Below are 12,203 nucleotides of genomic sequence, written 5' to 3'. Positions count from 1 at the left end.
TGTATGAATTTTACCCCCAAAAAAGCTTTTATTATAATCTCTAGCACTGTAGTCTTAAAAATGGTGTGTGTTTATTTTAATCCAGTACAACTTCCCCTTTGATGATGATATGGTCATTTCTATCAGATCATTGACTTATGATACACCTGAAGGTAAGATCGCTTTTATTGATTACTATATTCTAGTTTGCCTTTATAAAAACATAGTATAGAGACTTTTTGAAACCTGTGTGGATGCTGTGTCTGTAGTGCAATTTACAAAGTCTGATGAAAATGTATCACACTTTATTGAATCAAAGACTGATTGGAAACATTGACGTTTGTTGTAACAGTGTGACTATACATAACAGTGATAGGGCTTGCACGCCATAAGTCATGGTTAACTGTTTACTATGAATAAACAAATTGCTGTTATTTTGCTTTTCCCCTAGCACAAGTGAGATAGCCACAATCTTTGCCTAGCATTGTTTCAAAATTGGGGTTTATTTCACTGCAAACAAAATGACTACCTGAAGCCAATAAGAAACCGTGGCTTCAAACTGTTTCAAACTGAGCAAAATAAATTATGATTTGGTTCAGATATAATACTAAGCTAAGAATCGTGGTTTGTTGCTTTGTGATGGAAAGAATCGGTGGCAAAGCAGGAGCGATCTGTCATCAGAAACTGTTTTGTGGATTGCCACTTGTAATGGTTCTAGGGGTTGCTTGTGCGTAAATCGGCGCCACACCTGGCTGGTTACCTGAGTGAACCTTTTCTGTCTGGACAGCCACTCGCCCGTGGCTGTCTCAATCGCTGGCAGAATCCGTCAGTGGGCATTTCTTGAACTTCTTCCAGCAAAGAAGCTCTTTGATGCCTAGTCTCCCTGCGCGGAAGCCTTCTGCGCAGGGAGGGTGTGGGCAGCGGAGGACCCGTGCTCTCCCCGCTGGTCCCCGGTGAGGAGTCATTGAGCCACCTCGCCGATTCCCCCATCTGCCCCCCTTTTCCACTGGTGCTACGCTGATTTCCTTCCCCAGAAGATGTGCTGCTTCTCTCCCTCTCCGGAATTCCTCTGGAGCCCTCCCTCTCCCTCTGGCTCCGATGGCAGTTCCCTGACACCACTCTTAGGTATCACTGTATTTCTGTGAATTTTAATTCTGAGCTTACTTTTTACAATCCCCTACCCAACCATGTATATATGGACATACAATCCAGTACAGTGGTACCTCGGATTACAGAAGCTTCAGGTTACAGACTCCACTAACCCAGAAATAGTACCTCTGGTTAAGAACTTTGTTTCAGGATGAGAACAGAAATTGTGCGGCAGTGTGAGGCCCCATTAGCTAAAGTGGTACCTCAGGTTAAGAATAGTTTCAGGTTAAGAACCAACCTCCAGAATGAATTAAGTTCTTAACCTGAGGTACCACTGTATATCTCTTCATGCATTTGATGAAGTGGACTGTAGTCTATGACAGCTTATGCCAGAATGAATTAGTCTTCAGAGTGCTACAAGACTTTACTATGCTTATTGCAAAAGATTAACATTACTCCTCTGTTTATCACAAATGTCTGTTCTAACAAATTCTTATGCATGTGGTATTTATTGTAGAAATTTTTGTATCGTTTCTAGGGCCAAGGGTTTGGGGAGAAGAGCAACAGACAAGCACCGAAATTATAGATTGCTCTCAGGTACTGTAAATGCATAACTTGCAATGACTGTATTTTGATGTTTTGTAAGTTATTGTGACAAATTAAAAATCTAGAAATATCTCTGGGAGACTGGATGCATAGCTATAACAGTATTTTTAAACAATGTTTCTGTGGCAACTTGAATAAAAAAAAAGCCATAGATTCTCTTCAGGGTTTATGAACTTAAGTTGGAGAATATAGCTGTCTCTCATTTAGTTTTCTCTTTTCCTTAAATTTCAGACCATTGGTAAAGCTGATACCAAAATGAGCACATCCAATTAGCTCAATGAAATTTGTTTTCATTGTTGTACAGTGCTCGAATCAATGGAGACATTTGACTGATGAAAACACAGCTTTTGTGGTTTTACCTGCAATCCGAAATGCTGGTGGGGTGATTTAAATTGGTGATACCCGTCTTCAGAACAAAATTCTCACATTTTGTCTTAATTACCCTTCCAGACTTACAGGAAGATAATTCACTTGATACAGTGCAGATGTGTCAAATTCAGTGCGCTAAGACAGGGGTTTCCAAACTTGTCCACGGACCACCAGTGGTTCATGAGCTTCATTCAAGTAGTTTTCAGTGTGTGTGTGTGTGTGTGTGTGTGTGTGTGTGTAAGTGTAAAGGACACTTAACAATTTGAATTCTATGGAATTCATATTTGAGTTCTATGGAATTCATATTGTAATACAATTAACATCCAATAGAAGAAATAAAGCAAAAAATAAAATAAAAATTATGCAGCATCTAGCACAGCACATTACAGGTGCTATAGCAAGCAGAATTATATTTAAGTAGTACGCCAAGTCTTTCAGCAATTTTCAAGTGATCCCTGGGGAAAGTAGCTTGGGAACCACTGTAACTAAGAAATATGAAAACTGTTATCTTTGTCCCTAATTATTTTGCCCTGTGGCTTGAGTTTGGCAGTGTGTGTAGAAATTGCATATCAAAATATTTCAAGTATTAGAATTCTTGGCATATCATGCTGCCTGCTTGCCCTGATTCTGTCAGTAATTAACCAAATGAAAATCTTTATCAGTATCCTTCATGTTTCCAGACCAATAGGCAAAGGGTTACAGACATAAGCAATTTTACAATATGCTTATTTCTGAATGGGAGTATCTTTTAAAGAAAAAAAATACATTCTTTTGAAAATGAAAGCACGGTGCCTTTTTTTGTACAAGAAATAATTTTTATGCACTGAAATTTTCCTGCTTTTCATATTACAGAATATTGTACCATTTCAGGAAAACACAGGTAAGGGAAATCTTAGAAATTTCTGCAATACTTGTATGTTTAAATTGTGTAAAGATTTAGCTTTAACGGTTCTTAATGGTGAAAGAAAAAGATCAATTATAAATCTGAGACAGTATTCCTTTCTAGAGTTGGCTCTTAAAAAATAACTGCTTGCAAATAGTCAACAGTTTTTATGAAAGAAGATTAATTTGGCTTAAGATACATGATTTTGTTCTTTTTTGTACTAAATCTACAGATTGATAATCTTGCTGTAATCTTAATTTAAGTATTGCAAAGGGGAAAATACCATATAAAATTGGCTATTTTTATTGGATATATGTTTAGCTTTATCAGTGTACTGTTTCTTCATATGAATGTATTTGTGTGTTTTTTTAAAAAAGCCTGCTTTTCACTTGGAAAGACTTTATGAGTCTTTTATGTTATAAAGCAGAATCTAATTGTTCATTCTTGCAAGGTATTCATAAAATGGTCACTTGAGCTTAATTCTTCAGTTGTTATGGAATTGCTTTTTAAATGTGTTTTATGGCTCACCCAAATATGTTTGAATTACAAGCAATTACTGTCAAAACCTGCAGGTACCCTGTTCCGCCCCTTCCCACCCAGGTCTTCCCCCTTTTGTGATGTTTTGGGATCACTTACCAGTTTGGCGTGATTCTTGCATTTGCGGTTGCGCACAAATAGAACACACATAAATGGGGGGGGGGGATTGCCTGTACTTATGTGAGCCAGTGTGGTGTAGTGGTTAAGAGCGGTAGTCTCGTAATCTGGGGAACCGGGTTCGCGTCTCACATGCAGCTGCTGGGTGACCTTGGGCCAGTCACACTTCTCTGAAGTCTCTCAGCCCCACTCACCTCACAGAGTGTTTGTTGTGGGGGAGGAAGGGAAAGGAGAATGTTAGCCGCTTTGAGACTCCTTAAAGGGAGTGAAAGGCGGGATATCAAATCCAAACTCTTCTTCTTCTTATTATTATTATTCTGAAAAGTGTCTGGGTGCAATGCATTTCATTAGAAGAGCTGACCTTCCTCCCTTTAAGACCTGCCACTTACCAGATCTCATTAATTCCTAAGGATATTGTGTTAAGCATCAACTTCATGGGACTTGAAGGCAGTTTCTTTGATGTATACTCTAGTGTTGGTGTGATGGAACCTGTATTATGCCTAATTTTATTTAACTGCCTATGAGAACTATTTAAATATATATTCGACTCGGTTGCATATATGTAGGTGTAAGATCTAGATTTCAAAAATTTGCATTGCGCTTGTGTAGCAAAACTGAGTCTTGTGCTACAAACAACCATTTCCAGGATCACATGAATCATTTCCCCATTCAGAACAGTCACTACAATAGAGGTGGCTGTACAGCCAGGTTTAAATGGAGATTTCTCCATAGAATTTGTAAAGTGGGGCAGGGGTTCTCAGATGGGAAAGCCAAGTGGCTACCTTTGACTATGTGGACTGATTGTAACCTGTCACTGAAGAGAAAGCTGTTATCTTCAGTTTTATAATTTCAATTAATTCTTTTTCAATTAAGAAATTGAGACGCAGCTGGCCTCTGACTCTGAAAATGAGAACTACGAGGAGTATCGGGTATGTAGGACCCATGACGGCAGTCAGCCAGAATAGTTATCCATCTACTTTTTTCTGCAGTTGTATTTGAATGGGGTCTGTTCCGGGATCCTGTTCATGGGCATATTGAGGAAATAATACAGTCACTGATGGAAGAGTGCAGAGAAAGTGCCTGGCTGATGTTGCTAGGCAGGAAGTTTCAAAGTGTAGGCGCTGCCACACAGAAATGCTGATTGTGGTACATGCAACAGTGCCAGTTCCATAGCTCGAACCAGTCTAGCGAGTATTTTTTGTAAACCACTTGGAAGTGTTTTATAATAATAATAATAATAATAATAATAATAATAATAATAATAATAAAAAATTTTATTTATATCCCGCCCTCCCCAGCTGAAGCGGGGCTAAGGGCAGCTAACAACAATAAAACAGTACAATCAAACAGTTTATAATTTTTATGAAATATATACAGTGGTACCTCGGTTCTCGAACGTAATCCATTCCGGAAGACCGTTCTGAGGCGCAAATAGCTGCCCGCAAATGTAATTGAGAATATTGAAAAACACGCAGCAGAAGTCGTTCGACTTCTGAGGCGCATTCAGAAATGGAAGCATTTACTTCCGGGTTTTCGGCGTTCGGGTTCTGAAATGTTCGTCAACAGAGATGTTTGAGAACCAACGTACCCCTGTATTGGGCCAAGGTGATCCTGCAAGTAAACGTGCCAAGCTATTAAAGGTTTTATATACTAATAGTAACGCCTTCGACTTGACCTGGTGTCAAATAGGCAACCAGTGCAGATCTCTGACCAGATCCGTTATATGCTCACAAGGTTTTTCACTTCTGTTGGCAACTGTACTGCAGTGCTCAGAACTAAATGTAGCAAAAGAGAAGACTTACATTGAAGTAATCCAGTGTTGAAGTCACCAGTACATAAACTACTGTGGTCAAGCTCTCCCAGTCCTGAAACAGTCACTGAGGCTACCTGGGCATCAAGTGACAAAGCTGGATCCAGCGCACACACACACACACACACAACTCTGTCCAGGGTAGACCATGGGAACCATTCACTCACAGTGCATTACGAGGATTCAAGCTCAGTTTATTTTCCCTCATCCATCCCACCATTGCATCCAGACACTGGTCTAGGGCTCACACAGCCTCTCCTGATTCAGTTATTATGCAGAAATAGAACTCCGTGTCATCAGTGTACTGATAGTACCAAAGCTCCTAATGACTGTTCTCAGCAGCTTCATGTAGATATGAACCTTCATCCAACATGGTGTGGGGAGAATAACATTAACAGGTTTAAGGGGTGTACTTTCCATCCCATTGAGATTTCCAGTGTAGGGCAGGGTAAAACTGCAACCCTATAAAATATTGTTTCTGTGGTGTCAGAAGTGTGCTTAACAATACCCAAACTCTCAGAGCTGTAGGGTGCTTTTCTAACCCTATTAAGAAACGTGCAAGAAAACTGCCCTTGCTTAGAGAAATGCCCCCAAACAATATTATATAGCTTGTGCCAACTTATTGGCACTTACCCTGCAGTCTTGAATAGCTTCACACCCTGTAAAATTCATGAAAACAGCTTCAGCTAAAGCTGTGTGCTTCTGCATTTAGAATTTGCCTGAAACTTACAGTTCTGCATGAATCCTTTATCTGCTGGATCCAGCCAATGACCCAGCATCTTGTTCTCAGTGGCCAACCAGATATGCCTGTGGGAAACCTGCAGGATTCAAACACCAGAGCACTCTCCCCTTCCTGTGGTTTCCAGCAACTGGTATTCAGAAGCATTGCTCCTTCCAAATGTGAAGGCAAAACATAGCTATCATGGCTAGTAGCCATCAATAGCCCTCTTCTCCATCATAAGGAGATTAATCTTCTCATCCCGTAACTTTATTTTTTTGTTAGTAGCAAGAAAAGTGTACAAATAATTGAAGGTAATACTAAATTGCCTGTGCATTGAGAAGGTGATGGGGGCAGGTAAATGTGTAGTATATATTTTAAAATGCTTGCCTAAGTCTTTTGAAGCAACATATGTATTGCACTGTTAGCTTGTTGACAGCCATAGCCATCGCAGTTTTATGTGGAGTGACGCTAGCATTTGATCAAATGTTTAAATCAAGTACAGTAAATATGTAAGTTTGGTAGAATGAAGATCCATTACATCCCCATACGTTGACTCTAATATTAAAGTTGGTTTTCTAGCTCAAATTTAGCTAATACAGGGCTGTTGTTTTTTGTTTTGTTTTTTGCAATTATTAAGTCACCTAATGAAGAACAGTCCATGGACTCATGTGGAAAGAGCCTACTTGATACAGGTAAGGCAGGCTTGGTGGAAGAGCATGCAATTTATTTATAGGACTAATCTAAGCTGTCTTGGATGTGGATGACAATTGAGAGAGATGATCACATGCATTTTAAAATTATTATATGCCACTGAGCAATGATTGTTCTGCTTTATTTCTTTCCAATTTCTGGGGGAGGGGGGAATCTATAGTCTTTGTACATAAATTTGTACATTAAGGTTGTGACATGCACCCTAACTGGAAAATGGTTTCTCTTTTTTTTCTTTTTTCTTTTTTTGAGCATGACTCATTTCTTGTTCAAACAGTTGAACCCTTCATCAAAAGTTTTCTTCTGTAAGTGAGATAGCTAATACAGCAGTAACCAAATTGGGGTACTGCTTGGACTTATCAAAGTCAGTAACTTAAGGAGCAATATCAACTACTTGTCTTATCATTTGCTGAATCCTGTATTGTTGCCACACTGTAGCCCCTTCTACAGCCCTAACTTTGACCCAGCAGCTTTTCTGCATGGCATATTCATGAGCCGCCTTCTGTTTTTGGTCTCTGCCCTACCTTTAGGATGGGAAAGAAAGAACAACACTTTTAATTCAAACATTTCTCATCCCTATTAAACAGTTAACTATCAAGAGGTGAGAGTAATGAAATGGCTTTGGGACAATATATAAGCTTCACAATCTCTTCCTTCAGGTGTTGCAGGGAAGGGGGTTTTGACGTTGTGCAGTTTGCCCCTTTTCCCAGAGTTGTGTGACTCCTTCATAGTACCTACAGAGGCATAACACCTAAAGTGGGGACTCTGCATTGTGCTTGAGACTCCCTGTGTGATTTAAATTCCTGGGCAGTCAGGGTTATAAATTGCACGAGCCTACAGCTACTTTCAGAGGGGACGCGGGTGGCGCTGTGGGTAAAACCTCAGCGCCTAGGACTTGCCGATCGCATGGTTGGTGGTTCGAATCCCCGCGGCGGGGTGCGCTCCTGTCGTTCGGTCCCAGCGCCTGCCAACCTAGCAGTTCGAAAGCACCCCCAAGTGCAAGTAGATAAATAGGGACCGCTTACCAGCGGGAAGGTAAACGGCGTTCCGTGTGCTGCACTGGCTCGCCAGATGCAGCTTGTCACGCTGGCCACGTGACCCGGAAGTGTCTGCAGACAGCGCTGGCTCCCGGCCTATAGAGTGAGATGAGCACACAACCCTAGAGTCTGTCAAGACTGGCCCGTACGGGCAGGGGTACCTTTACCTTTACCTTTACCTTTACAGCTACTTTCACCACATTTACCTGCTTCATCCAAGTAACACCCAAAGAGAGGTGTGCTAGCAATGAGGGGAATAATAAACCCAGAGACAATTGTCAGTCTTTGGAAACAGAATATTGTATAGTTCAGTGCCTTGAGGTTTTGTGCCCAGGTTAAATTTTGTACAAATTTCTTTTATCAACGAAATTGGAAGCAATCTTATATTTGAGATATGTTTTGTTTTTTAACTTTGAATTGTAGGTCACAAAAGTGATGTTGAATCGGCATCCATTCAAAGACATTTGGAAAATATGCATATCAAGGTAAATGAGAATTTTGGTTACAGTATTTGAACATTTGAAATTTTAGGATATTTGCCTTAGGAGAGATACAATTAGGAAGAAGACTGGCAGGAAACAAGGAATATGAGGAGTGGCTCTGAACTCGAAACTCCCCTGAGTTCTGCCAAAAGTTTTCTGAATATTCCATAGGCTCTGCCTGTGTTTATGAAACTATTGCCATGAGTTCTGGTTTGCTCTTACTTACTTTTCAAAAGCTGTGATTCCCTTCCAAATTCTTGATCACAGTGTACTACTGTGACTTTGAGTGAATAGTATATGAAAAGCCTTTCTCTTCCTTATTACAGGGACTGCAGTCATTATTCTGGGTTTCTTCTAGTTTAAGAGAGAAGAGAAAATATTGGTCATTGCCATGTACAGCAAGTGGTACCTATGGAAATCAAGGAGGGATAATAATAATAATTTGCTTGAGATGCTAATACAGACAAGCAAATATGACCTAATAGGCATTACTGAAACCTGGTAGCATGAGACAAATGGAATGTGCAGCCTGTTCAAACAGCTTAAAAAGGCTTTGTCACATATGGATTTAGAAACATAGCCTTAAGGGCAAAACCCTCAACAAGAATGAGAGTAGACTACATTGTTTGTGTGTACTATCCTTGTTGGTTCAACATAAAAAACAACAACACTCTTGGGTGGAAGGCCCACGCAACATCTTGTTTCAACTTCTATTCACTCTTTTTTTAACAAAAGGAAGATACCTCTCTCGTATACTTTTCTGGAACACCTGCAAAGAATAAATACCAAGTCAAAATGGATGTTCTGTTGGAGAATAGTGTCTACTTTGGTCCAAAATTACTTACGGTAACTGTTCAGCTGATTGTATTGAAATCTTTAAACTTATAGCTAGTAATGCAAGTCCAGATTTCTATGTGCAGTTCAGTTTTCCTGTCTTCCCCATTTATTATTTTTTTCTCTTGGAGGTACATTATCTGTACACATTCCTGTGTTTCTATTGAAATGGATGGGGAAGACTTAAGTGTAATTCTCCTGTACTGACACCCTAATAGCCATAAAGTATGAAACCAGGTTAATAGTTATTGAGATGGGATTTTGTTCTTCCTGAGTGTGCTTCGATCCCATTGGCCTGGGACATAATAAATGGGGTATAAAAATGCAACTGTTACGTAATATTTTAAGTCTGAATATATTATTTGGCACATACTCAATTTGGAAAGCATCAAACTATAGTACATAGGATGTATATCTCAAGTTGCGTTTAATTGCTTAGTCATTTAAGGCTTGTGTCTTTCTGCAGATCTTTAAGTTCTGTTTACTGACTATCTACCTTTGGAATTTTGGCTTAGGTTACAAGACCCAGAGCAAAGAGTGTTTACCAATGGTCTCCTTTGCAAAATCTGGGAGGTGAATCCTTGAGTGGTGAGCATCATGACAAATCCTAAATGTTTTACTGAAAAATAGTGTTTAAAGGAGAAGTAAATGGTTTACCTTGCCGGGACGCGGGTGGCGCTGTGGGTTAAAGCCTCAGCGCCTAGGACTTGCCGATCGTCAGGTCGGCGGTTCGAATCCCCGTGGCGGAGTGCGCTCCCGTTGCTCGGTCCCAGCGCCTGCCAACCTAGCAGTTCGAAAGCACCTTCGGGTGCAAGTAGATAAATAGGGACCGCTTACCAGCGGGAAGGTAAACGGCGTTCCGTGTGCTACACTGGCTCGCCAGATGCAGCTTTGTCACGCTGGCCACGTGACCCGGAAGTGTCTTCGGACAGCGCTGGCCCCCGGCCTCTTGAGTGAGATGGGCGCACAACCCTAGAGTCTGTCAAGACTGGCCCGTACGGGCAGGGGTACCTTTACCTTTAAATGGTTTACTTGCATAAGAAGGCTGGCACAACAAACTTTCCAATCTAATGAGCCCAAATGCTAGCTCTGATTGGCTGGCTCCGTACCATAATGCTAAGCACTCCTTATAAAACCTAATTAATTGATGTTTTTAGAAACTTTGTTATCTGAATTGGAAATGAGCTACATATGAGTCTAGCTCTTGAGTTTTTTTGTGGAGTATACAAAGACCAACTGGACCAGCATGTACTTACCTGCTATGGCTCCTTTGACAAGCAATGGCTGTAAGAGCATATCTGTTTAGCTAGCTCCAGCCTGCTCCTTTGCATCTGCTATGAAAAGGCCTTGTAAGGACTGCAACATCTCCTCCTTCCCCCCGCCGCCACCACCATTCTTTTTTTCAGCTGGACCTTTAGTGCTGCAAGAGCAACTGCTCAGGACCTGAGTGGTCCGGCGTTCTGCTGGAAGCCATGGAGGGCTTTTAATGCTGTGCCATGACCTGTCAGAGCACTTTACCTACCTGTCAGAGCACTGGTCCAACTAGCACAGCACTGTCTATGCTTATTGGCAGTAGTTATTCATGGCTTCTGGCACGAGTACTTCCCACCTCTGAACATAAGAAGAGCCTGCTGGATCAGGCCAATGGCCCATCCAGTCCAACATCCTGTTCTCACAGTAATCAACCAGATGCCTGTAGGAAACCAGCAAGCTGAACATGAGCGCAAGAGCACTCTCCCCTCTTGTGGTTTCCTGCATCTGGAATCCAGAAGCATTGCTCCTTCTGTTGATAGTCCTCTTCTCCATCCTCTTTTAAAGCCATCCAAGTTGGTGACCTTGGCTGCCTCCTAGGGGAGTGAGCTCCATAGTTGGACTATGCACTGCATGAAGTATTTTCTTCATTGTGCAAAGCATATATTCCACCACTGATCTGTGGTCCCTCCTGTCCCTACAGTAACTCCATACTGTCCAGAGCCTTGGCATTTGTTCACAAGCATGGAAGTATCTGGTTCATCTCCCTCGACCCCTGTATAACACTCTGGTGGCTGATATGAGCCCACTGTCAGAACTTGTTTTCCTTTAGTAGCTCATTTCCAGTACAGTGGAACCTCAAGTTATGTACCTTCCTCCTTATGAACATATTGGGTTACGAGCTCCACTAACCTGGAAGTAAGTGTTCCAGGTAGCAAACTTTGCCCCGGGGTGTGAGTGGAAGTCGTGCGGCAGCGGGAGGCCCCATTAGCATAAGTACGCCTCAGGTTAAGAACGGTTTCGAGTTAAGAACAGAGCTCCAGAACGAATTAAGTTTGTAAACGGAGGTACCACTGTAGCTAGATTCTACAGTAAAGGTACCCTTGACCATTAGGTCCAGTTGTGGACGATTCTGGGGTTGCACGCTCATCTCGCTCTATAGGTAGAGGGAGCCGGCATTTGCCTGCAGACAGCTTCTGGGTCATGTGACCAGCATGACTAAGCCACTTATGGTGAACCAGAGCAGCGCACAGAAACACCATTTACCTTCCCGCCGGAGCAGTACCTATTTATCTACTTGCACTTTGTGCTTTTGAACTGCTAGGTTGGCAGGAGCTGGGACCAAGCAATGGGAGCTCACCCCGTCACGGGGATTCGAATCGCTGACCTCCTGATCGGCAAGCCCTAGGCTCTGTGGTTTAGACCACAGCGCCACCTGCATCCCCTAGATTCTACTGTAGCATGCTGTATTGTTTAAGTCAGCTGCAAACAATTTTTATAAGGATAGAACTCTAGATAATTTTAAATGAACATGCTTACAGGTGTATGGTAATAAACCCGTACTTTACAACACCCTAAAGTATCATTATGAACAGATTAACAGGTAACAGGTGTCTAGTACTCTCTATCAGCTGTAGTAAATTGAATGCTGCTTTATGTCAAAGGATGTCGTATTTTCTCGTGCTGTCTTACAAAGCAATTTGTTCCATGTTCCTCCTAGCTATATGTAGTTAAATTACATAGATTGACATTAATTTGAGGCAACATGGTGCTGTGGCTT

General features: G+C 41.5%; 1 protein-coding gene across 4 annotated transcripts in view; it reads left to right on the top strand.

Moving 5' to 3' along the window:
- Positions 1 to 12,203, top strand: part of GUCA1C (guanylate cyclase activator 1C) — a 56,181-nt gene that overhangs the window by 36,997 nt on the left and 6,981 nt on the right. For 3 of the 4 annotated variants that reach the window (XM_028726723.2, XM_028726722.2, XM_028726724.2), the window contains exons 2-9: positions 86 to 152; positions 1,607 to 1,665; positions 2,896 to 2,923; positions 4,454 to 4,509; positions 6,749 to 6,803; positions 8,280 to 8,341; positions 9,074 to 9,184; positions 9,688 to 9,760. In XM_028726723.2, the coding sequence (XP_028582556.2) occupies positions 86 to 152; positions 1,607 to 1,665; positions 2,896 to 2,923; positions 4,454 to 4,509; positions 6,749 to 6,803; positions 8,280 to 8,341; positions 9,074 to 9,184; positions 9,688 to 9,760 (511 nt within the window). The remainder of the gene's footprint in view (positions 1 to 85; positions 153 to 1,606; positions 1,666 to 2,895; positions 2,924 to 4,453; positions 4,510 to 6,748; positions 6,804 to 8,279; positions 8,342 to 9,073; positions 9,185 to 9,687; positions 9,761 to 12,203) is intronic. The other variant, XM_028726725.2, reaches the window with a different exon arrangement.

The sequence above is a fragment of the Podarcis muralis genome, chromosome 4 (assembly GCF_964188315.1).
Source record: "Podarcis muralis chromosome 4, rPodMur119.hap1.1, whole genome shotgun sequence".
Taxonomy (NCBI): Eukaryota; Metazoa; Chordata; class Lepidosauria; order Squamata; family Lacertidae; genus Podarcis; species Podarcis muralis.
The sequence above is the reverse complement of the archived record's forward strand: the minus strand, read 5'-3'. Positions and strand labels throughout refer to the sequence as shown.